The 27,075-nt window shown below is 40.7% G+C and overlaps 1 protein-coding gene and 1 long non-coding RNA gene across 2 annotated transcripts in view; one reads left to right on the top strand and one right to left on the bottom strand.

Moving 5' to 3' along the window:
- The first annotated feature begins 612 nt into the window (after positions 1-612).
- Positions 613-5,800, top strand: LOC117523551. Its single transcript, XR_004564537.1, has 2 exons — positions 613-664; positions 5,431-5,800. It is a non-coding gene; the product is annotated as an uncharacterized LOC117523551 (long non-coding RNA).
- Positions 5,801-24,287: 18,487 nt separating this feature from the next.
- LOC117523633 (metal transporter CNNM4) overlaps positions 24,288-27,075 on the bottom strand; it is an 84,176-nt gene continuing 81,388 nt past the window's right edge. The window contains exon 10 of the mRNA XM_034185208.1: positions 24,288-24,726. Within this exon, the coding sequence (XP_034041099.1) occupies positions 24,542-24,726 (185 nt within the window). The 3' untranslated portion in view covers positions 24,288-24,541. The remainder of the gene's footprint in view (positions 24,727-27,075) is intronic.

The following is a 27,075-nucleotide window of genomic DNA, read 5'->3' on the forward strand; positions in this document are numbered from 1 at the left end:
ATCTGCCCAACTTTGTTGGTGGAGGTAGAAATTTACTTTAAAGGGATGTAATGGACTTTCTGTTAGTCACGTCTCAGTGTTAAAGGACTCTTAAATGGATTTGGATTTGACTCTGAAGTGGAATGGGACCAAGTGATACTGGTAGTGATCTCTTAGAACTAAACACAGTATGTTGGTGTTACCATGTGAACAAAACAAGTGCTGCACTTTTAATTCTTAATCCAAATACAGTTTTAAATGCTCTATCTCTGTTTGTTCAGATGAGCGTGTATGTGGGGGAACCGGATTATTGTTGCTCGGGTGGCAGACAATCTGAAGCGGGTTCTGTCCCAGATGGAGAAGATTGTGAGAACCACCTGGTCCAACCCACCGTCACATGGAGCTCGAATTGTTGCCATGACACTGAAGACACCTGAGCTCTTTACTGAATGGTCTCAGCAAAATAATAATAATAAAACCATGTAATGTGTGAAGCAACAACACATTTTATCGTTTGGCCACTTTTTCCCTTGTTTTTGTGTCCAGGAAGGAGACATGAAAATAATGGCTGACAGGAATTTGTGATGAGGTCCAGCTGAAGGCTAAGCTCCAGGCTCTGGGGACACCAGGGTGTGGGACTTCATCACAGAGCAGACCGGCATGTTCAGCTTCACAAGCCTCACCCGTGAGTACCACAACACAATTTTCTGTTGTACACCACAAATATCTGCCTGGCAAATATTGGAGATGACAGTTTCCACCAAAAAGATCAGTCACTCTTAAACATCTTCTTATGAGCAAAATTTATTATTATTATTTTTAAGCTTAAATAATTTATCAAGATAAAATGGTAGAAATGTGTGTTGTGCGCTTTATTTTTATTTGCAACATTTATTAATTTTCTGTTTGTTCCTGGATGTTCCCAAATGTAATGGCACCTTTTACTTTTATGGTACGACTGAACACGTCAGTGATTTACAGCATGTGTTTTGGCAAAGCTCCGTGCTAAAATAAATCAAAATCAAATCAATTTATTTATATAGCGCCAAATCACAACAAACTGTCACCCAAGGTGCTTTATATTGTAAGGCAAAGCCATACAATAATTACAGAAAAACCCCAACGGTCAAAACGACCCCCTATGAGCAAGCACTTAGCCACAGTGGGAAGGAAAACTCCCTTTTAACAGGAAGAAACCTCCAGCAGGACCAGGCTCAGGGAGGGGCAGTCTTATGCTGGGACTGTTTGGGGCTGAGGGGACAGAATCAGGAAAAAGACATGCTGTGGAAGAGAGCAGAGATCAATCACCATTGATTAAAAGCAGAGTGGTGCATACAGAGCAAAAACAGGTGAATAAAAAGAAACACTGGGTGCATCATGGGAAACCCCCAGCAGTCTAAGTCTATAGCAGCATACTAAGGGATGGTTCAGGGTCACCTGATCCAGCCCTAACTATAAGCTTTTCAACAAGGAAAGTTTTAAGCTTAAGCTTAAAAGTAGAGAGGGTGTCTGTCTCCCTAATCCGAATTGGGAGCTGGTTCCACAGGAGTGGAGCCTGGAAGCTGAAGGCTCTGCTCCCATTCTACTCTTACAAACCCTAGGAACTACAAGTAAGCTGCAGTCTGAGAGCGAAGCGCTCTGTTGGGGTCATATGTTACTATGAGTCCCTAAGATAAGATGGGACCTGATAATTCAAAACCTTATAAGTAAGAAGAAGAATTTTAAATTCTATTCTGGAATTAACAGGGAGCCAATGAAGAGAAGCCAATATGGGTAAAATATGCTCTTTCCTTCTACTCCCTGTCAGTACTCTAGCTGCAGCATTTTGAATTAACTGAAGGCTTTTCAGGGAACTTTTAGGACAACCTGATAATACATTTTACATATACATCATTACAATAGTCAAGCCTAGAAGAATAAATGCATGAATTAGCTTTTCAGCATCAGTCTGAGACAAGACCTTTCTAATTTTAGAAATATTCCGCAAATACAAAAGAAGCAGTCCTACATATTTGCTTAATATGCACATTGAAGGACATATCCTGATCAAAAATGACTCCAAGATTTCTCACAGTATTACTGGAGGTCAGGAGTAATGCCATCCAGAGTAAGGCTGGTTAGACACCATGTTTCTAAGATTTGTGGGGCCAAGTACAATAACTTCAGTTTTATCTGAATTTAAAAGCAGGAAATTAGAGGTCATCCATGTCTTTATGTCTGAAAGACATTCCTGCACTTTAACTAATTGGTGTGTGTCCTCTGGCTTCATGGATAGATAAAGCTGGGTATCATCTGCATAACAATGAAAATTTAAGCAATGCTTTCTAATATACTGCTAAGGGAAGCATGTATAAAGTGAATAAAATTGGTCCTAGCACAGAAACTTGTGGAACTCCATAATTAACCTTAGTCCGTGAAGAAGACTCCCCATTTACATGAACAAATTGTAATCTATTAGATAAATATGATTCAAACCACTGCAGCGCAGTGCCTTTAATACCTATGGCATGCTCTAATCTCTGTAATAAATTTTATGGTCAACAGTATCAAAAGCTGCACTGAGGTCTACAGGGTGAGCACAGAGATGAATCCACTGGTCTGAGGCCATAAGATCATTTGTAACCTTCACTAATGCTGTTTCTGTACTATGATGAATTCTGAAACCTGACTGAAACTCTTCAAATAGACCATTCCTTTGCAGATGATCAGTAGCTGTTTTACAACTACCCTTTCAAGAATTTTTGAGAGAAAAGGAAGGTTGGAGATTGGCCTATAATTAGCTAAGATAGCTGGGTCAAGTGATGGCTTTTTAAGTAATGGTTTAATTACTGCCACCTTAAAGCCTGTGGTACATAGCCAACTAATAAATATAGATTGATCATATTTAAGATCGAATGCATTAATTACGGTAGGCTTCCTTGAGCAGCCTTGTAGGAATGGGATCTAATAGACATGTTGATGGATGGAGGAAGTGACTAATGAAAGTAACTCAGACAGAACAATCGGAGAGAGAGTCTAACCAATATCAGCATTACTAAAAGCAGTCGAACATAAAGATATGTCTTTGGGATGGTTATGAAGAATTTTTTTCTCTAATAGTTAAAATTTAATTTGCAAAGAAGTCATGAAGTCATTACTAGTTAAAGTAAAGGAATACTCGGCTCAATAGAGCGCTGACTCTTGTCAGCCTGGCTACAGTGCTGAAAGAAACCTGGGGTTGTTCTTATTTTCTTTAATTAGTGATGAATAGTAAGATGTCCTAGCTTTACGGAGGGCTTTTTTTTATAGAGCAACAGATTCTTTTTCCAGGCTAAATGAAGATCTTCTAAATTAGTGAGACGCCATTTCCTCTCCAGCTTACGGGTTATCTGCTTTAAGCTGCGGTTTGTGGGTTATACCACGGAGTCAGGCACTTCTGATTTAAGGCTCTTTTTTCAGAGAGCTACAGCATCCAAAGTTGTGCTCAATGAGGATGTAAAGCTATTGACGAGATAATCTATCTCACTCACAGAGTTTAGGGTAGCTACTCTGCACTGTGTGGTATATGGCATTGAAGAGCATAAAGAAGGAATCATATCCTTAAACCTAGTTACAGCGCTTTCAGAAAGACTTCTACTGAAATGAAACGTATTCCCCACTGCTGGGTTAGTCCATTAAAGTAAATGTTAAGAAATGATCAGACAAAAAGGGGTTTTCGGGGAATACTGTTAAGTCTTCAATTTCTATGCCATATGTCAAAACAAGATCTAAAATGTGACTAAAGTGGTGGTGGGCTCATTTACATTTTGCGCGAAGTCTAATAATAGAATAGATAGATAGTCTAATAATAGATTAAAATGCCGTGTTGAGGCTGTCATTCTCAGCATCTATGTGGATGTTAAAATCACCACTATAATTATCTTATCTGCTAAGCACTAAGTCAGACAAAAGGTCTGAAAAATCAAAAAGAAACTCACAGTAACGACCAGGTGGACGATAGATAATAACAAAATAAAACTGTTTTTTGAGACTTCCAGTTTGGATGACAAGACTAAGAGTCAAGCTTCAATGAATTAAAGCTCTGTCTGGGTTTTTGATTAATTAATAAGCTGGAGTGGAAGATTGCTGCTAATCCTCCGCCTCGGCCCGTGCTACGAGCATTCTGGCAGTTAGTGTGACTCGGGGGTGTTGACTCATTTAAACTAACATATTCATCCTGCTGTAACCTGGTTTCTGTAAGGCAGAATAAATCAATAGTTGAGCAATTATTATATCATTTACTAACGGACTTAGAAGAGAGAGACCTAATATTTAATAAACCACATTTAACTGTTTTAGTCTGTGGTGCAGTTGAAGGTGCTATATTTTTTTTTTTTTTGAATTTTTTATGCTTAAATAGATTTTTGCTGGTTATTGGTGGTCTGGGAGCAGGCACCGTCTCTACGGGGAGGGGGTATTGGGGGGATGGCAGGGGGAGAGAAGCTGCAGAGAGGTGTGTAAGACTACAACTCTGCCTCCTGGTCCCAACCCCAAATAAGAGCTTAAGAAACTAGAACAGCTTTCGTGACTTCAATCAATTGGCCAACCATTCAACAATATCTGTAATCTTGTTTAAATGAATGTACTTATCTTGTTTCTTAATGAAAATGCAGAACAGTACCCTCTCTCACAGGGTTTACAAAAAAGAAACAAATTTTCTAGCTCCAGGAAACTAAAATTCACCAAAAAGTTGAGTTCTTCCTGGCCAAAATATAGTTCCTCTTCCCTCTGAATCTGGATTATCACAGTCAAACTTTTCTTTCTTGGACCGTGATTCATTCTAGATCCTTATCATTACAACCTGCCCGATACATCTGTTGGGTGATAATATTGGCAGATATAAGCCTTTCACAAACATATCGTATCAGTTACTTTTACTGGTATGAAAGCTTTCATTTTACGGAGTAAAATAATGCAGAAAAACACTTTGACTGTTGGGATTGGTGCTGTTATGCAGTTTGTCCAGCAGAGGTCGCTCTGATGGCATTGTTCAAATGCTGTCAAAAATAAATGGAATCATCATCACCACTTGGTCATACTAGACACAAGAGACAGAGGCAAAGCGACCAGCTGCCATTTGTTTTCAATCAGTGTGGGTGCAACACAATTGCTGCTGAAGGGTAATACTGTTGGGGAAAAAACAAATGACCAAACAAATATTAGTGAAAACTGTCCTTTGTGGAGGTACAAAACCTGATCATGACATTGAATGCTATTTAGAATGTTCTTGTCAGTATTATAGTATGTGGTTCTTACAGATTTTGGGATCATCCATAAAAAATATCTGCCTTTCTTTCTTTCTTGCTGTGCTTAAGTGTTTGTGAGGAAGATGCAGAATTCCTCCAAAAAGAATTTCTGGATTGATCAGAACCCTCTGTTTCCTGATGATATCTGAACCTAGAATGAGTAAATCAGTCTATTTGTTTTATGCAGCTAATCAAGTGGAATATTTGGTGAAGCAGAAACACATCTACCTAATGGTCAACGGTCGCATCAGCATGTATGGTCTGACCACCAAGAACATTGACTACGTGGCTGAGTCCATCCATGAAGCTGTCACAATGGTTCAATAACAGGCTGCCCAACTGATCCAGCACATTACTTGGTTCATATATTCACACATACATACAGACACACCCAGGAGTCAGATTTCTGTTTGTTTTCAGGCAGGACATTGTCAGAATTCTTGCTTTGGTTTTACCCTGATTATCATCTGGGTCAAGGGTTGTTTGTGTACCTTAAACCCTCCTTTGTATCATTACAAAAACCTTTGTTTGTGAATAAAAACCTCATGAATGCTGAATTTGTGAGCACAAATTTGAATTGTTTGGGCAGCCCACGTCTTCAATTTTAGAGCTGTTACTCAGCTGAGAAATGACATTTAACGTGGCCCAGCCTGACTGTACGGAACAGAACGTATGAACAGGGACTTTACCATGAACAGTGCATCCGCAGAGTATTCACCGCGCTTCACTTTTTCCACATTTTGTTATATTACAGCCTTATTCCAAAATGGAGTAAATACATTCACCCCATAATGACAGCATGAAAGTTTGTTTTTTTTTCCCCCAAATATATTTAAGAAATCACATGTACATAAGTATTCACACCCTTTGCTCAATACTTTGTTGATGAACCTTTGGCAGCAGATAGCACCTCTCAAGCTCCATCAGGTTGGATAGGGAGCATCGGTGCACAGCAATTTTCAGATCTCTACAGAGATGTTCAATCAGATTCAGGTCTGGGCTCTGGCTGGGCCACTCAAGGACATTCACAAAGTTGTCCTGAAGCCACTCCTCTGATATCTTGGTCGTGAGCTTGGGTCATTGTCCTACTGAAAGATGAACCGTCACCCCAGTCTGAGGTCAAGAGCAGGTTTTCATCCAGGATGTCTCTGTACATTGCTGCAGTTGTCTTTCCCTCAATCCTGACTAGTCTCCCAGTTCCTGCCACTGAAAAACATCCCCACAACATGATGCTGCCACCACCATGCTTCACTTTAGGGATGGTGTTTACACCAAAGAGTTCAATCTTTGTCTCTTCAGACCAGAGAATTTTGTTTCTCATGGTCTGACAGTCCTTCGTGTGCCTTTTGGCAAACTTCAGGTGGGCTGCCATGTGCCCTTTACTAAGTGACTGGCTTCTGTCTGGCCACTCAACCATACAGGCCTGATTGGTGGATTGCTGCAGAGATGGTTGTCCTTCTGGAAGGTCCTCCTCTCCCTACAGAGGAATACTGGAGCTCTGACAGAGTGATCATCGGGTTCTTGGTCATCTTCCTGATGAAGGCCCTTCTCCCCTGATCGCTCAGTTTCGATGGGCATCCAGCTCTAGGAGGAGTCCTGGTAAATCCAAATTTATTCCATTTATGGATGATAGAGGCCATTGTGCTCATTGGGACCTTCAAGCAGCAGAAATGTTTCTGTACCCTTCGCCATAGTTGTGCCTCGAGACAATCCTGTCTTGGAGGTCTACAGACAATTCCTTTGACTTCATGCTTGGTTTGTGCTCTGACATGCACTGTCAACTGTGTGACCTTATATGTGGACAGGTGTGTGTTTTTCCAGATCATGTCCAATCAACTGAATTTACCCCACATGGTCTCCAGTTAAGCTGTAGAAACATCTCAAGGATGATCTGTCAACTGCGAGAGCTTGTATGTGGACAGGTGTGTATTTTTCCAAATCATGCCCAATCAACTGAATTTACCCCACATGGTTTCCAATTAAGCTGTAGAAACATCTCAAGGATGATCTCCCAGATGCACCTGAGCTCAATTTTGAGCTCCATGGCAAAGGCTGTGAATACTTATGTACAGGTGATTGTTTTTTTTTTGTTTGTTTGTTTGTTTTTTTGTATTTTTAATAAATTTCCAAAAATAAAAAACTTTTCACATTGTCATTATCAGGTATTCCATGTTGAATTTTGAGGGGAAAAATAATTTCATCCATTTGAATAAGGCTGTAACATAACAAAATGTGGAAAAGTGAAGTGTTGTGAATACTTTCCGGCTGCACAGTAAGTAGCCGTATTACATTAAGAGACCAAGCCTTCATTCTTTGAAAGCTTTTAAATTGGAGTGCATTTTGTTTGCATGAGTTTTACCAATGACTTAATTTTTCATGAGTTCATGTGGAGTCACAGCAGTTTTCTGCTGCTTGCTGAGGTTTTTTTCAATTTTTATTTTTTTAATTGATCGCAGTTCTATTCATGGCCTGCCAAGTAAATGGTGAGCTGACAGTGATTGTGTGTTTATGGTACCAGCTCACTGTTGTGGAACATCAAGAGTTATGTAACAATGATGCATGCAAAAAAATACTAATGATGCCATATTATATAAACGGTTGAGTGGATCCTTGTCATTTGATTGGTGCTTTGTATGTCACATGACATGGATTATTTGTTCCATTTAGAGTGCAAATTTGGTTCCATACCTTTGTACCATTCCACTTTGTACACGTGCACGCGCGCCCACACGTGCACATACACACACATGCATGCGTGCCCACACATGCGTACACACAACAGATCCACTGCACTGTCTGGAGGCTGTTAGCAGGAAGAAAGAATGAAAAGCTGGACTCCATTTCTGATTGTGATTTTTTTGTTTTTTTTCTCGCTGCACTGAGGATGTACACAGTCTTTTTTTGGTAGTACAAGCGCCGACCCAGTTGCGTGTGTATGCGCGCACACACGGGGGACAACGACTCTGACGATGATTTGATTGAGCTAACTGACGCTGCTAATTCTTGTAACACACACGCACAAATCCACTCTGCTGTACGCCGTCTGGATGCATGAAGAACTGTTGAGATGAAAACCTGATGTGATTTTGGCTGAACTGAGGAACTACACAGTTTTTTTTTTCTTTTTTTGCTTCCTTTTTTTTTTTTTTTTTTTTTTTTTTTTAGGAAGTCCGAAGTCAGGCACAGCCATCACCGGACTACATGTCACAATTTCGACTTTAGCAGCAGTGGAACATCAAGATGTAAGTCACTTTTCTATTGTTCATAAATTAATAAAATATCAAATGACAAGGATCTATTGTAGCCGTTATATAAAACAAATAATAAATGTTTTTACATTCTTTCAATGGTAGGAATATTTAATTCGGTGAAGGCTGGAACATACCATTCAACGAGGCGAAGCAGAGTTGAATGGTTTGTTCAAGCTTTCACCCAACCATTGAACACACAAACTCAAAAACATTCATTATTTGTATACCATACCATCTTTATTTATAAAGCACTTTAGAACAACCACAGCTGACACAAAGTACTGTACATTAAAATATACACTAAAATGTATATTCAAATAAACACTCAGTCTCGCTGGGGCTGAAAGCCAAGGAAAAGAAATACACTCAACAAAAATATAAACGCAACACTTTTGGTTTTGCTCCCATTTTGTATGAGATTAACTCAACGATCTAAAACTTTTTCCACATACACAATATCACCATTTCCCTCAAATACTGTGCACAAACCAGTCTAAATCTGTGATAGTGAGCACTTCTCCTTTGCTGAGATAATCCATCCCACCTCACAGGTGTGCCATATCAAGATGCTGATTAGACACCATGATTAGTGCACAGGTGTGCCTTAGACTGCCCACAATAAAAGGCCCTCTGAAAGGTGCAGTTTTGTTTTATTGGGGGGGGGATACCAGTCAGTATCTGGTTTGACCACCATTTGCCTCATGCAGTGCAACACATCTCCTTCGCATCATCCGTGAAGAGAACACCTCTCCAAAGTGCCAAACAGCAGTGAATGTGAGCATTTGCCCACTCAAATCGGTTACGACGACGAACTGGAGTCAGGTCGAGACCCGATGAGGACGACGAGCATGCAGATGAGCTTTCCTGAGACAGTTTCTGACAGTTTGTGCAGAAATTCTTTGGTTATGCAAACCGATTGTTCCAGCAGCTGTCCGAGTGGCTGGTCTCAGACGATCTTGGAGGTGAACATGCTGGATGTGGAGGTCCTGGGCTGGTGTGGTTACACGTGGTCTGCGGTTGTGAGGCTGGTTGGATGTACTGCCAAATTCTCTGAAACGCCTTTGGAGACGGCTTATGGTAGAGACATGAACATTCAATACACGAGCAACAGTTCTGGTTGACATTCCTGCTGGTCAGCATGCCAATTGCACGCTCCCTCAAATCTTGTGACATCTGTGGCATTGTGCTGGGTGATAAAACTGCACCTTTCAGAGTGGCCTTTTATTGTGGGCAGTCTAAGGCACACCTGTGCACTAATCATGGTGTCTAATCAGCATCTTGATATGGCACACCTGTGAGGTGAGATGGATTATCTCAGCAAAGGAGAAGGTGCTCACTATCACAGATTTAGACTGGTTTGTGAACAATATTTGAGGGAAATGGTGATATTGTGTATGTGGAAAAGTTTAGATCTTTGAGTTCATCTCATACAAAATGGGAGCAAAACCAAAAGTGTTGCGTTTATATTTTTGTTGAGTGTAGGTTTTAAGACAAATGTTGAAAGTGGACAGTGAAGAGGCCTCTCTAACTTACATGGGCAAGCTATTCCACAATTTAGGAGCAAAGGATAGAGAAAGCTCTGTCCGCCTAAGCTTCCTTCTAGAGCTTGGTACTTCCAGGAACAGCTGGTCTGCTGGCCTGAGAGACCGACACGGTATGTAGGGATGAAGAAGCTCAGAGAGGTAAGGCAGGGCAAGATTAAGAAAGATTTAAAAACTAACTCACTGGCCTTCACTGGCTTCCTGTCCCAGTAAGATCAGATTTTAAGGTTCTGCTGCTAGTCTATAAAATTGTTCATGAACTGGCACCTCCCTACCTAGCTGACCTAATTAAACCTTACGTACCGGCCTGGACTTTGTGTTATCAGGGTGCAGAACTACTTTGTGTCCCTCGGGTGAATAAGAAGTCTGCGGGTCGCAGAGCTTTCTCTTACGTGCCCCTGTTCTGTGGAATGATCTCCCTGCGTCAATAAAACACTCAGATTATGTGGAGATTTTCAAGTCCAGACTTAAGACGCACTTATTTTCCCTTTTGTATGGCTAGCATGCTGGCATAATATAGTTCTATGCTTTTTACTCTTTTAATTCATTTTATTAGGAAACTGAGCATGCCGTGGCCTCAACTTTGCCTAAATTCTGAGTCTTTTAGTGAAGCTTAGGGCTAGTGGCTGGCGATCAGCTTACTATTTCCTGTTTTTCTTGTTGTTTAATGCCGACAAATTATACTGTATTTCTTGTCTTTCTGATGCCTGACTGTTTTTTCTCTGTGTTTAAGGTGCAGCTCCAGCCAGAGATGGGTGTGGTGTTTGTGCTGGAGACCCTCCTGGGCAACAACAGCATTTCCTGTATATTCGTTTTGTGAATTGTTATGTAATTTATGTCTGTAACATGGCCCAAGCAGAGGGTCACCCCTTTGAGTCTGGTCTGCTTGAGGTTTCTTCCTTAGTGGGAGTTTTTCCTTGCCACTGCTGCTCTGGTGGTTAGTAAGGTTAGACCTTACTTGTGTGAAGCACCTTGAGGCAACTTTCTTGTGATTTGGTGCTATCTAAATGAAAATAAATTGAAATTGAAAAAAATTGATATTTTAAAATGAACCCTAAAATATACAGGCAGCCAATGAAGTGAGGTCAAGACAGAGGTTATGTGCTCTCTCTTTTGAGTTCCTGTCAGACGTCACTCACCGGCATTTTGAACCAGCTGCAAATGCGAGAGTAGCGACTGACTGACTCCCACATAGAGTTGCGGTAGTCCAGATGAGATTCATTAAAGCATGGATCACTCTTTCAAAGTGTTGCCTAGAAAGAAAAGATTTCACTCTTGCCAATCGCTTAAATTATAAAAACTGGACTTAACCACAGCCATAATATGGCTGTCCAGTTCAAAATCACGGTGCACCTTAAAACCATGACCAAGATGATCCACCGGAGCACTGCATGCCCATATTGTGCAGCAGACACAAAACATCCTCAACAGATAGTCCAACATGAATGCATTAATAAATTTATATAAATATACTGTATTACTGGGAGGAGGCCCTGGGGAAGACTCAGACATGCTGAAGAGATTATATTTCCCAGAAAGCTTGGGAACGACTTGGGGTCTGCCAGGAAAATTTAGAGACGTGGCTGAGGATAGGGAAATGTGGCATGAAGTGCTTGGCTTACTGCCGCCACATCCCAGACCCAGATCCAGATAGTATCAGAAAATGAATTAATGAAAATATACAGTTGTCAGTCATGCTGGGATACTTATTGTAACATCTTAATTAAAGGTGTAGTCCCCTTCAACCTTTTGGAAAAACACATATACAGAGTGTAATAAAGCTATGATAAAATGAGTTATTTTGGCCAACAAAGATAAATATTGTAACTGCAACTAACCTTAACACTGTCAACTGGCATCTGCGTGACGTTAAACTCTTATGGTGTCTCGTTGGCATATTTTCACCCATGTGTATCAAAATGCTAAAGTGTTTCAGAAAAGGTGAATTTTGATAATATTCACAATACAATATTATGAATCTTTTGCTTGAATGCTAAGGAATAAAATTCAGTATTGCAGAAGAAAATCCTTTTTTATGAATAAACTGGTCAAAAAAATGAAAGGGACTCCACCTTTAACCGAAAGACAGGCAATTGAAATGATGTTTTTCTTGTGACCATTTAAAAATGAATATTGTGTAAATAATTTTCCAGTAACTTTACGGAAAAATAAACAACAGTTTTATCAGCACATAGAAATAATTGTGCAACTACAAATGTAATGTTGGCCTGTAACTGGCGTTAACACAATGAGCATGTGGTACATCAGCTTGCAAGCACTGCTGCATATATAAAGAAGACACCCTGTCTTCTTTATATATGCATCCTGTTGCGTGCTCTGTGTACGCAGCGGGGGTCAGAGGAAACAGCTCAGCAGTGCTGTGAGCAGACTGCATGAATTATATCACAGCTGCTCTAAGCATTAAGCCCCGGTCACACGGCACGAACGAAGGACACCAAAGCCAAAACGAAACAAGAAATCTGGACTTACGTTGACTTTTGGAGACATTGTTTAACCGTCGTCCAGCTTCGTTTCTGTAGCTGGCGCTTCGTCAGAATACTCAAACTTGAAAAATGTCAATGAATCCCGACGACAACTTCAGTTCATCCATATTCCGTTTTTTCTGTTTTTACTGTTTTTACTGTTCCTCATCGTTTGTGTAGTTCCCATACCATCAGCGTTCCGTTTGACTGTCTTACATCTTCGTCCAACCTCCCAAGTCCGAAGTGTTGCATGAACATTGACGATATCTGAATAGATCAATAACTAATGTGTGGGACGAAATGCAACGTTGTCATACAGAATAGCAGCAAGAACGTTTTACCAACTACTTTAACTATTTACGCACGTTCACATGGCGTCTCTGGCTGGAGAGGCTGTGTGCAGACACACAAACGGCTTTGCATCACAGACGGCTATGCGCACATGTTTTTTTGAAGACAGACCTGTTGTCAAGACAGCTCTTGCACCTGCAGGTGTTGTGGAAAGTCCACATTGGCTGCAGAAATGATCACAGGCTAGCACTCGGTCTGATACCCGCTGTCAAGTTAAGTCATCATGAATGTTTTGTTTTGATTTTGTTTAAAGCATCAAGGTCGCCGTTTGCTTCCATTTTCCTTTGTTAGTTTGTTTTGTTTCATTCTTTTATGTGCTCTGGACACCCAGGCTTTTCGGTGATGAGAGTGAAGTGCAGGCTCATTCGTCCAATTTTTCTCGATAATTTATGACTTTAGGACTTTTTTCCTTTGTTCAGCGATCGCTGTGTGACCGGGCCTTTAGCTGTGCTTGCAGGTTTGGACAGAGGTGGTGGCTTGACGTCAGCGTGCGTCAAACCGCTTTCTTCTTTTCAGCTTCTCTCTTCTGTGGAGCAAAGTGACCTTTCACTGTTTCACAATGTGGATCAGCTTCATTTAACCAAGTAGTGATTCCTCACGACTCCCTATGTAAGCTCTTAACCATTTTTTTTAACATTGTGTTGGAAAATAAAGTAGAAAACAGCCATTTGTAATCAGTTTTATTGACAAATGCACATTTTTTTAATGTTCACTTGAAGCCTTCTATGTAAACAGAGGATTTGGTGTTTTTTTTTTTTTTTCCTCTCTCCCTCTAAAAAATGTCTATAACAATTTGTTGTCTTTCTGATAGCATACTGTAATTCACAGTGGGCTTACAGAACTTGAGTTTTCTTCTCATATTAAACTTATGTATTCAACTTTGCATTTCCTCATCAGTCATTCACTCAAACGTTCTCCCTGCAGTCACTGTAGACCTCCACAGACCCTCAGTCCCACTCTGATACTCTCCTGAGCTTATAGTGGATGTAGTGTTCACATTTTCAAGCATCAAATCACAATTTCAAAAGACAGAACAAATCATTATTTCATATTGCATGAGATATATATTTTTAAATGGCTTATTTATATTATTTCACTGAGTCACATCCCGCTCAATAGTCGTCTACCTTTGTGCTTTTCTGTCAATATGAAAACATTTATAAAAATCACACTGCATGAGACACTTGTTTCTCATATTTTGGCTTTTCTCCAAACTTAAAGCTGAATCTATTTGCTTCTCTCTCTTGTAAGGTTCAGAGGAAGCATGAAATTTAAATTTGAAAGTCACATTGCACCTCTGTGGTAGTGTGGGGCTTAATCATTATTAGTGCAGCCCTTTGGCCAAGCATGCAGATCTTTAGCAAAACAGGAATCACTAATTAGGTAATTATAAAACAAAAACAGCATAAATAAAAATGCAACAAGCAACTGGTTGCTAAGAATGTCCATTTGGATCCTTAAGCCCCTTTCACACCTGCATACAGTTGCATTGTGATGAGTGTGGAGTACACTGGAAAAGTGTGCACATTTGGTGTAGTCCCTGTGTAGGCTGGTGTGTTGATTGCATGTGTTTGCATTCCTAGTCTTGCTTAAAGTTGCATTACTGCCACGTATATATCCATCGCTGCTATTTTCTGCCTCTGTGGAAGTGCGCTCCATTCTCAAAACCGTTCATGAAAAGCAAACGGCACTCACATTTTCTGACATACAGCAGGACACACCACTGTCTCGTCAGGGCTTGTAACATCAGATCACAAAGTTCAGAGACCGCTGTGTGTCCCAAAAATAAAGGAAAAAAATATTGCCATTTAAACTCACATATACTCAACAAAAATATAAACGCAACACTTTTGGTTTTGCTCCCATTTTGTATGAGATGAACTCAAAGATCTAAAACTTTTTCCACATACACAATATCACCATTTCCCTCAAATATTGTTCACAAACCAGTCTAAATCTGTGATAGTGAGCACTTCTCCTTTGCTGAGATAATCCATCCCACCTCACAGGTGTGCCATATCAAGATGCTGATTAGACACCATGATTAGTGCACAGGTGTGCCTTAGACTGTCCACAATAAAAGGCCACTCTGAAAGGTGCAGTTTTGTTTTATTGGGGGGGATACCAGTCAGTATCTGGTGTGACCACCATTTGCCTCATGCAGTGCAACACATCTCCTTCGCATAGAGTTGATCAGGTTGTCAATTGTGGCCTGTGGAATGTTGGTCCACTCCTCTTCAATGGCTGTGCGAAGTTGCTGGATATTGGCAGGAACTGGTACACGCTGTCGTATACGCCGGTCCAGAACATCCCAAACATGCTCAATGGGTGACATGTCCAGTGAGTATGCCGGCCATGCAAGAACTGGGACATTTTCAGCTTCCAAGAATTGTGTACAGATCCTTGCAACATGGGGCCGTGCATTATCCTGCTGCAACATGAGGTGATGTTCTTGGATGTATGGCACAACAATGGGCCTCAGGATCTCGTCACGGTATCTCTGTGCATTCAAAATGCCATCAATAAAATGCACCTGTGATCTTCATCCATAACAGACGCCTGCCCATACCATAACCCCACCGCCACCATGGGCCACTCGATCCACAACATTAACATCAGAAAACCGCTCACCCACACGACGCCACACACGCTGTCTGCCATCTGCCCTGGACAGTGTGAACCGGGATTCATCCGTGAAGAGAACACCTCTCCAACGTGCCAAACGCCAGCGAATGTGAGCATTTGCCCACTCAAGTCGGCTACGACGACGAACTGGAGTCAGGTCGAGACCCCGATGAGGACGACGAGCATGCAGATGAGCTTCCCTGAGACGGTTTCTGACAGTTTGTGTAGAAATTCTTTGGTTATGCAAACCGATTGTTTCAGCAGCTGTCCGAGTGGTTGGTCTAAGACGATTTTGGAGGTGAACATGCTGGATGTGGAGGTCCTGGGCTGGTGTGGTTACACGTGGTCTGTGGTTGTGAGGCTGGTTGGATGTACTGCCAAATTCTCTGAAACACCTTTGGAGACGGCTTATGGTAGAGAAATGAACATTCAATACACGAGCAACAGCTCTGGTTGACATTCCTGCTGTCAGCATGCCAATTGCACGCTCCCTCAAATCTTGCGACATCTGTGGCATTGTGCTGTGTGATAAAACTGCACCTTTCAGAGTGGCCTTTTATTGTGGACAGTCTAAGGCACACCTGTGCACGAATCATGGTGTCTAATCAGCATCTTGGTATGGCACACCTGTGAGGTGGGATGGATTATCTCAGCAAAGGAGAATTGCTCACTATCACAGATTTAGACTGGTTTGTGTACAATATTTGAGGGAAATGGTGATATTGTGTATGTGGAAAAAGTTTTAGATCTTTGAGTTCATCTCATACAAAATGGGAGCAAAACCAAAAGTGTTGCGTTTATATTTTTGTTGAGTATACTTAAACATCACGCTTCTTGTTTGAGTATGCGAGAGACAGACAGACAGAGCGCTGTCTCTGGTCCTGATTTAAAAAAAAAACAAAAAAAAAAACAGTGCGCTGTCTCCAGTTCTGAAAAAAATAACACAGACAGTGCTCTCTTTTCTTTTTTTCAGGACCTGCTGCTTTCTTTTCTCTGGATTTCGAAAGAAATCCAGTTTGTGAATTGAATGAATGTAACCATGTGTTCTGATTGTCAGATTACTGAAGTGTATAAATGCATCCCTGCCGTAGATCGGCTCATTCATATATAATGGCTCGTTCAACCAGTTCGATCAGCTGTTTTAAGCACGCACAGGTGCTACGGGCTGAGTTTCACCACACACTCGTGCGCCCAGCACACACAGGTGCTAATGGCGCAGATCATTGCACTGCACACTTGCACACAGGTCCTATTCTGAACATGCACACATCCACCAGTTGATCACCTGTTGTAAGCAGGCACAGATGATGATGTGGGCTGTGTGGATCATGCGTGCAAGTTTGATTAGGAGTTAACCTGTACGTGGAAATGTCCTCCTGCTGGCGATCGGCCCATGAGCAGGACTTTACAAACTTGCTGCACTCATGAGAGAATTGAAAGAGGTAAAAAAGCAAAGCGGCGCGCAAGTCGTGGTCACGATCTGCCGTGAGAAGTGGACGGTATACGGTGGACATGTCCTTCCGTTGGAGATTTGTCTGTGAGCAGGAGTTAATGGACTTAACATGCTGCAATTATGAGAGAACTGGACGAGGTGAAAGAAAGCTGCAAGCTGCAGCGGTAATGTCGCGCGCAATCTGTCCATGAGGAGTGGACATGGACATGTCCTCTGAACGTGGAAGCTTGGCTCGCCTCTTCTTGCGTGGATTTGAAGCTTCACTGCCAGCAAAGTCCAGTGGGATGAATAAAATCTATCAATGCTGGTATGTACTGATAAAAGGATTCGTCGCACTGGCGTGTAGAATTGCAGAGGCTTGGTGTGCAGTAGTGCAGTGTTGCGTAGATTTACAGTTGCAGTGTGATCCGTAGACTTGCTTAAAAACTGCATACTTTCTGCGTCCAGTGCTCTACATTGAAAAAATTTAACGTTTAATTTCTTGCGTCGTCCTCGCGTAGCCGTCAGCATACTGCTGCGTAAGGAGCAAAAACTCATCGTAGATGAAACATGGCGTAGAGCTGCATAACTCAGCATAGATGGTATGCCACAATACGCAAATCTACAATGGCCCCGGTGTGAAAGGGGCTTTAGACCTTCAAATGTAGCTGTAGTGTTGAGATATACTGATGCAAAGAAGTGGTTCTTTAAAGGTTTGTGGAATAAACCATCACATTACTGATGCATTTACAGCCTCATTGTGTAAAGACTGGTTATTAATAACAGTGTCTATTTAATAGAAAGACTGTATGTTTCTGTACAGCTACATACGCAAGCAGATAATAGGGAATGTTTGACGGGGTCATATCATGCAGCTTTTCAGAAAACTAATATAGGCTCACCAAGAGTCATAAAAAAACAAACAACAAAAAAAAAACATTGTCAAAAATGTTTCAGTCACTGGGATCGTGCCTCCTAAAAATAAAATGCCTAAATTTTTCTACTAGGAGAATTTCTATATGAAGCCATAGAACTGCAGCACTTTAAGGATGATTTGAAATGAAACCCAAACATAGCTTTCTATAAAAGGTAGATATTTTGCACAAGATGACAAATTTAACAGCAGAGAAAATACTACACATTAGTCAGAAAAAAATCTTACATATGGTTTGTGATGTGATGGTTTTAAGATGAAAAATTCAAGCCATTTATCGGTGATGACTTACTGATATTGCTATCTCTGAATGTTGGTGTTGAACTAAATGTTGATATATCAGGTAACAAATCTAGTTATCAAATGCGTACATTTTCAGCATTGTGTGTTCCCTTCTGGACTGGTTGAGAGGTCATTGTCTACAGTAAGTACAATAGTTACTCATGCTGAGAATAATTTTTGGCTTTTTAAAATTGTTTCCCTGTACTATTTAGTATGGTGCAAAAATTGTGCTGTGTTTACTGGCTTTTTTTATTATTATTATTTATTATCTTTTTCTCTCTCTTTTTACTTGACCACCAGTGTGTTCTCCATTGGCAGTGGGTGGCACCCTTATGGCATCATTAGCCAGTTTCCTGTGTAAATATTTTAAGTATGTGGAAACCACCATATAATAAATACTTTTGAAACAAACAAGGCATCAGAGTTGGCTCAGATGCTGGAAAAGGCAAGGGTAGACATCAAGAGCCCCCCGCCCCACCCCCAGCCCACTCAACTTCACTGTTAATTTTTCAAATGTCCCACTTCCTATTGAATGTAGTGTGAATGTATATTCATGCAAATCCACTAGTTGTCAGTGTTTAATCACCATGCAGAGTCAGTGGAGGCCTGTCTCTATTTACAGTAGTGTTCAGAATAATAATAGTGCTATGTGACTAAAAAGATTAATGCAGGTTTTGAGTATATTTCTTATTGTTACATGGGAAACAAGGTACCAGTAGATTCAGTAGATTGTCACAAATCCAACAAGACCAAGCATTCATGATATGCACACTCTTAAGGCTATGAAATTTGGCTATTAGTAAAAAAAAAAAAAAAAGTAGAAAAGGGGGTCTTCACAATAATAGTAGTGTGGCATTCAGTCAGTGAGTTCGTCAATTTTGTGGAACAAACAGGTGTGAATCAGGTGTCCCCTATTTAAGGATGAAGCCAGCACCTGTTGAACATGCTTTTCTCTTTGAAAGCCTGAGGAAAATGGGACGTTCGACATTGTTCAGAAGAACAGCGTAGTTTGATTAAAAAGTTGATTGGAGAGGGGAAAACCTATACGTAGGTGGAAAAAACTATAGGCTGTTCATCTACAATGATCTCCAATGCTTTAAAATGGACAAAAAAACCAGAGGTGTGTGGACAAAAATGGAAAACCATCAAAATGGATAGAAGAATAACCAGAATGGCAAAGGCTCACCCATTGATCAGCTCCAGGATGATCAAAGACAGTCTGGAGTTACCTGTAAGTGCTGTGACAGTTAGAAGACACCTATGTGAAGCTAATTTATTTGCAAGAATCCCCCGCAAAGTCCCTCTGTTAAATGAAAGACGTGCAGAAGAGGTTACAATTTGCCAAAGAACACATCAACTGGCCTAAAGAGAAATGGATGAATATTTTGTGGACTGATGAGAGTAAAACTGTTCTTTTTGGGTCCAAGGGTCGCAGACAGTTTGTGAGACGACCCCCAAACTCTGAATTCAAGCCACAGTTCACAGTGAAGACAGTGAAGCATGGTGGTGCAAGCATCATGATATGGGCATGTTTCTCCTACTATGGTGTTGGGCCTATATATCGCATACCAGGTATCATGGATCAGTTTGGATATGTCAAAATACTTGAAGAGGTCATGTTGCCTTATGCTGAAGAGGACATGCCCTTGAAATGGGTGTTTCAACAAGACAATGACCCCAAGCACACTAGTAAACCAGCAAAATCTTGGTTCCAAACCAACAAATTAATACCTCGCAGATGTGAAGAAATCATGAAAAACTGTGGTTATACAACTAAATACTAGTTTAGTGATTCACAGGATTGCTAAAAAAAAAGCAGTTTGAACATAATAGTTTTGAGTTTATAGCATCAACAGCAGATGCTACTATTATTGTGAACACCCTCTTTTCTACTTTTTTTTTACTAATTGCCCAATTTCATAGCCTTAAGAGTGTGCATATCATGCATGCTTGGTCTTGTTGGATTTGTGAGAATCTACTGAATCTACTGGTACCTTGTTTCCCATGTAACAATAAATATACTCAAAACCTGGATTAATCTTTTTAGTCACATAGCACTACTGTTATTCTGAACACTACTGTATGTATTTATTAACATGACCATGTTCCATGTTAAAGGATGCCAACATGGCTTAAAATAGGTCATTTACTGGTCCTCAATTGTGTCTAACAGAATTTCCAAATTTCAGAGCTTATACGTTTTTCTTTTTTTTTTTATTGTTACTTAAAGAAAAATTGCATTCCGACTGACTGGTTTTGTTAATTCTTAGTTTTCCATCATTAAGATGTTTGCTGCTGTTGTGTCTGTGGGTTTTTTAAGGAATTAAGTGTGCTTGTTTTCAAAGCAGAAGGTTCCTGATTCAAAGCCGCACCGACACATTCTACATGTAATTTGGAGTTGTGCCAAGAAGGGCATCTGGTGTAAAAACCTGTGCCAAATGAATATGCAGAACCACCTCAGATCTGCTGTGACAACCCCGTTGTGAAACAAGGGAGGAGCTGAAGGGAATCGTTTAATATTGCAAGCTAATGGTGTTCACATTTTCAACAGCTTAGCCTCATCTGCTAAGTCCCATGATTACTGATAAAATAAGCGTCTCATAACTTTTAATGCCCACATCAAAACAAACTATTATTAGTTTACTTCTGGGTTGGTCCATCTGCTACAAACATAGCCAAGTCCGCCATAGCAAAGGAGAAGCACTCCGGACCTCTGCATCCGTAAACATCTCCAATAGATTATTCCAGCCCCGGACCTCCCGCTGCTGCCGCAAGTCTCTCCTTTCTTCCTCCTACATCAAGTGGTGGTACGTGATAGCCACCTTTTTTGAGGTAAGACACTGAAGGTTTGTCGACTAAAATAAGATTAGCTTCTTCTGCAGCAGTCTAAAAACTTTAGTCGGGTAATGCGAAGCTTAACCGACTGTTTTGTGCAACGACTAACATCAAAAGATGAGTTGACTTAGTGAGTTTAGTCCACTGAACAAGATTAGACCGCTTTGTGAAACGGTGCAGAACTGCGCAGATGTGTGCTTTGTATCACCTGTTTCAGGTCTGTATAGAAAGCCTATGGCTGACATTGCACAGGCTTTGTCCAGTATATATACAGTCAGTGGTACTTGCCCTAATAACCACAGTATTTCTCAGCAGGCCCAGCAGAAAAATCAAATATGAAGTTGGTGGGCCAAACTTAAGACGAGTGCTCTAGGACAGTGATTTTCAACTTTTTTTTGAGCCACGGCACCCTTTTTATATTTACAAAATCCTGCGGCACACCACCAACCAAAATAATATTATAATGCTATTACCTCTGGTTTTGCGCAAAACCCAATTATCGCAATAGAAAATCGATACAGAAAACACAGCATTTTGAAAATCCTCAAGCATTTTGCGCTCTGATCTCAAGTAGGGCTGTCACGATTAGGAATTTTTGGAGACGATTAATTGTCAGACAAATAATTGCGATTGACGAATATATTGTCTATTTTTTTTTCTTTTTTCCCCCTTCTTTATATTCTACTATTGTAGTATAATTACACAACTCTGGAAGAACGTTTGGCTTCTGTGAGTGGAGAAACTGGGAATGGTGCAACATTTTTATTTTTATCTTCATTTTACATACAGTCCCAACTTTTTCTCATTTGTGGTTGTTTCTGTTGCATTTCTGAAATTGTTTCCTCATCAGTCATGTTTTGTGCTTAAACACTGCATTAAGCTCAAGACTGAACAAATAAATACCTTTGGAAAATAACAGCTGTTAAAGTTCAGAGTTCTTACCTGCTTTTTGTGATCTCTGCGTCTGAACATTGTTTTTTTTTTTGTGGCTCAGTTCATTCATATATTCTCATTTTTAAAATATGTTTTTAAAGATATTTGACCGTTTATTTCATCTCATGATCTCATAAATTCAGCATACGACGCGCACATGGTGTGAACAGGACGGTAACGGCAGAATCACACCTTTAGAGAAGTAAAGGCAGCTTCATGTTTCCGTTTTGTTAACGTTCACTCGGGTTAAAATCCTCTCTCTGCTCCGCGCTCGCTGCGCACTGAACGTGTCGCGCCTGCATTCAGGAATCTCCCTCACCCACCCCCTCCCTCGCAGTCTGCAGCCTGTTAACTCCACACGCGCACACAGGCACTGACACACACACCGACAGCTCCGCATTTTAGACGGCTTTTGAAGGAGACGGCACTGTTTTAATCGGCCGTCAGCCTCCTTGTTATTGTCCCGCCTTAAGACGAGAGCGAGGCTGCAGCAAGTTTGACATCAGATTCTGAGTCGTTTTATGCTTTATGGATAAAATAAATAATTCACGGTAATTGCGAATATGAAAAATACCCACGGCACCCCTGACGATCGATCACGGCACCCTAGGGTGCCGCGGCACCCCGGTTGAGAATCACTGCTCTAGGAGCACAATATCCCCTGTTTGCAAATGCTGGTTTGGTACAAGTGCTTTGTACATTCTGATAATGCTAATTTCATTTCTAGCAAAAACTAAAATGAGCCTGTCCACAAATCAGGTTTGTAGACAGGTTTGTGGAGTGGTGCGGACTCAACCACCTGCAGCTCAGCGTATCTACGACGAAGGATCTGGTGGTAAGAAGACGGAAGACCCGTCTGAACCCAGTTACCATCAGTGGAATCAGAGGCGGACATTGTGAACTGCACATACCTGGATGTCCACATGGACAAAAACTGGACTGGACTGTACACACAGATGCTGTGTATAAGAAAGGTCAGAGCCGACTGTACTTCCTTAGGAGGCTCAGATCTTTCAATGTCTGCAGAAACATGCTGCAGATGTTTTATCAATTGGTGGTCTCCTGCATCATCTTCTACGCTGTAGTGTGCTGGGCAGCAGGCTGAAGGCAGCTGACATGAACAGACTCAACAAGCTCATCAGGAGAGCTGACTCTGTCCTGGGGTGGAGCTGGAGTCTGTGGTGGAGGTGTCAGAGAGGAGGATGCTGAGAAAACTGATCACCATCCAAGACGACACCTCTCACCCCCTGCATGACACACTAATGTCCTGTCAGAGCACCTTTAGTCGTAGACTGAGACCACCGAGGTGCACCACAGAACGCCACAGGAGGTCTTTCCTACCTGAGGCAGTCAGACTGTATAATTCTTCCCCCTTCTGCAGGATGAATACATAAGAGTTATTCAACTTATGTGCAATATTCTCAAATATCTTGTGCATTATATCTTCTGTCATTTCACATAAATTTCTTGTACTTATTCTATTTTGTTTTATCATTTTAGGCACTGTCCTACACTTGCTTTTGGTACTTATATTCTAGTTGGCTTTTTTCTATGTAACTACTAACACTTTCTGTAATTGTGTATTTAACTAACTGTTGTTTACTGTTTCGGTACTCTGGCAAAATAATTTCCTTCGGGATAAATAAAGTTGATCTTTATCTTTAAGCGAATTTATTTCATAAATTAAGAGAAATATTTCTTGCTAATGAATCTCAGGATAGAATAAGTATATTACTTTTCAAAGTGAACCTGTTGATTCAGACTGCACTGAAAAATATAAATGAAAAGGAATTTTCTATGATGCACCTTAAGTTGAATGGTATGATAGTATGTGTAAGATAATCCTATAAACTTACCAACAACATTCCTCCTAAACATGTGAGAGGAGTTGATTTCAGAATGCAGGCACCCACTCGAGTCTAGATTTGGTCTGTGTTAATGTCTACCTTTGCTAAGGTCCTTGATTGATGTCATGGAGTCGAACTGATGTGATAACCACAATTATACAGGCTAAGTATTATTAAATTACAGAACACGTTGCCATTTCCAGTTCCACATTGTGCTTTAAAGACTGACATCATAAATACAGCTAACAAAAAAATATAACATTGACCTGACATGTTTGCCAAGATTTCTCAGTCAAGTATAAAAGACTAGATGAATCTATTTGTGAACTGAAAAAATGTGCAGTGAAATTTACTTAAAGCTGTAGAGTGTAGGATTTAGTGTCATCTAGTGGTGAGGTATTAGAAGTAGAAGAGAGTTTTATGATTATGTTTTTATGGTATTAATTATGAATAATTAAAGTGTTGCAGGTTTCAGGGCTAAGTTGTGAACTTACACTCGCCCAGTAAAATGTTGTCGTTACAGCAAGAAGAGATTCCTTTGTTTTTCTTCTCCATCGGCTTTCTTGTTGAGGAACCTGTAATTACACAGTAATATGTACTTAAGTGTTGTGGCGGAGTATGTGCTCGTATAGCACTTGTAGTTTTCAGTAAATTTCACTCCAGTGAACATATTTCAATGTATTGTTGTAATTTGTTCCATTAAGTTTATGACTGAGGTTTGTGTGAAATCAGGCAGTGGTGGAACACGATGTGTCGTCACTGAGAGCCTGAGTTTGACTGGCGGCTACAGCAGGTAGGATGGCTCCTGTGAGAGTCGTACTGGTGGATTGAGGGAGTTTACTGAGAGATGCTTCTTTACCGAGGACACACAATCAGTCCTCAGTGTGACTGTCCTAGTCACTGCGGGCTGCTCTGAAGCCTCCTCTAAACTCTTATCGCCATCACGAGGCTTTTTCCTCCTCTTGTTGCCTATAAACAAAAGAGAATGATGTTGAAATTCCAGAAGAATTTACAGGTTAATACATAAGGAAATAACTGCAAACATTTAGTATACTAAGATTATTTTCCTGCTTTAGTCAGCAAATTCTACTCATGTCTGACGGTGGGAAGAGATTATTGTTATATTGATTATTGCTATTATAGAGATTATTGTTCTCTGTTCTTACTTTTTATTTTTAATAAATGCAAATATCTACAAAAAATATCACATTGTCATTATGGGGTATTGTGTGTAGAATTCTGAGGGAAAAAAGAGTTTCATCCATTTTGGAATAAGGCTGTTACATAACAAAATGGAAAAAGTGAAGCGCTGTGAATACTTTCTGGATGCACTGTAAATATATTGTATTTTATAGAAAATTAACTTTTTATAATTAACATCTAAAAATAACTACAACACTAATCTACTTATCAGTAATTTATTAATTTAGAAAGCAAGATGGAGAGGTGTCTGGGAAGAGCTTATGGAGTCATGAGGTCACTCGACAAAGGTGTTTGATGTCTATCTTTGTAGGCAATAAGGTCCAGGTCTTTAGGGTCCTGATGCTGCCTGTCTTGCTGTATGGTTGTGAGACTTGGATACTAACCAGTAACCTAAAGCAAAAACTGGGTGCCTTTGGTACCAAGTGTCTTTGAAGGATCCTTGGGTACCACTGAAATGACTTTATATATATATATATATACACACTACACACAACCTGGTTGCACGGCAAGTCGTGATTCAGCTGCACGAAATATACATTAATCTATTGCTTGCGCTCAGACTTGACTTGCAGAAAGCAAAATGAGCAGCTCTGTTCTATAAACTCTAGTCTAATGGAACAAGTTACCCTAAGCTGAAATGATGAGAAATTCCTTATTTTATTTTTGTTTACCTTTAACCTTGATTGAAAGGCCCTTTGCTGTATTTCAGTAACCGTTCAGAAATTCAGAAATGTTTGGGTGATTCTTTAACTACGGGCACTATTGGCCTTGTAAATGTAATTTCCACCACACCATTGCCTTACAATATAAAGCGCCTTGGGGCAACTGTTTGTTGTGATTTGGTGCTATATACATGTGCTCTGATGTCACTGTTTATCTCCATAGAAACTACCCAAACAATCTTTCATACAAACTGTTTAGGGACATTACAGTGTTGTGGTGGAAATTACGGCAATAGTGTGGGACATGTTATATGGCTGGGGGGGCCTGGCTGCCGGTTTGTTTCTGTTTTTTGGTTTTCCTCCCAGGTGGCGTGCGTTTGGGACTGAGTGGCTGTGTTGCTGAGGCTGTCAGGACCTCACCCTGATCACCTGCGACTCGTCAGGACTCACAGCTGTGGTGCATCTGGATGGATTGGAACATGTTGGCATTTAAGACTGGAGTGCACAGTGTGTATTTGCCAGAGACTCGACCTTGTGACCAGACGGGTGAGATCGTCGTCTCGGGAGCCATCTCATCAACAGCGGATGCTGAGAACGTCCAGGTTTGATGCACAGTCTGTGAAAGAGGAGGGGGTGAGGTCTCACGCTCGTCAGCACACTTCCTGAGGTACGTTAGATTTTGTGACTAACATTTATACAGTCAGTAAATGTGGTGTCCCTCACACCTTATTGTATTGAGCTGTTTGTTAGTCATGTATCAGCTTTCACCGCAGTGGAGTTTTGTGAACTGGATGTTCCATGCCTGCAGGTTGGGAAGCTGATCAGTAATCAAGCCAGGAAGTGTTTGCTGTTTGTACACCTTTAAGTGTTCTGTGTGTAGAGTGTGGACTCACATAATGGTTCCTTCTTTCACAGACTCGGTTGTTGCGGCCACCTGGGGGGTGTCGGCGGGGTCCTTGGGTCCGAAACAGCTTCTGGCTCCGGACCGTTAGCGCTGCTGGGAGCGCACCACGCCAGGCCGCACCTTTTATTATTATATTATCACTGTTATGTATTAAATTCAGTTAGCCTTTGTACCGTGCTCTGCTTATTTCATACTGGGTCCTTCAAACGCTGGTCGGTTCTCCGAGCTGCGTCCGACACATAACAGGACAACTACATTTTGTTTAAAAAAATCACAACAGTTGTATGACATTGACTACCCCAATTATGTTTTGATTATTTTACTGATATTTTATTCAGAGATATTTTAAAACATTAGAAAAAACGTTTCTTTACCATTCATTTTTATCATTGAAGATCAAAAGTCTGAGTGTGGGACAAGCACAAAACGGCAATATTTGCATATAATGATGCTGAAAAAAGGTGAAAAAGTCATCATAGACTACTAGAACAAATTTCTTAACACACTTTCATTGTAAAGATAACTATAAAAGTGTGAAATTTCCTCTTT

The sequence above is a fragment of the Thalassophryne amazonica genome, chromosome 13 (genome assembly GCF_902500255.1).
Source record: "Thalassophryne amazonica chromosome 13, fThaAma1.1, whole genome shotgun sequence".
Taxonomy (NCBI): domain Eukaryota; kingdom Metazoa; phylum Chordata; class Actinopteri; order Batrachoidiformes; family Batrachoididae; genus Thalassophryne; species Thalassophryne amazonica.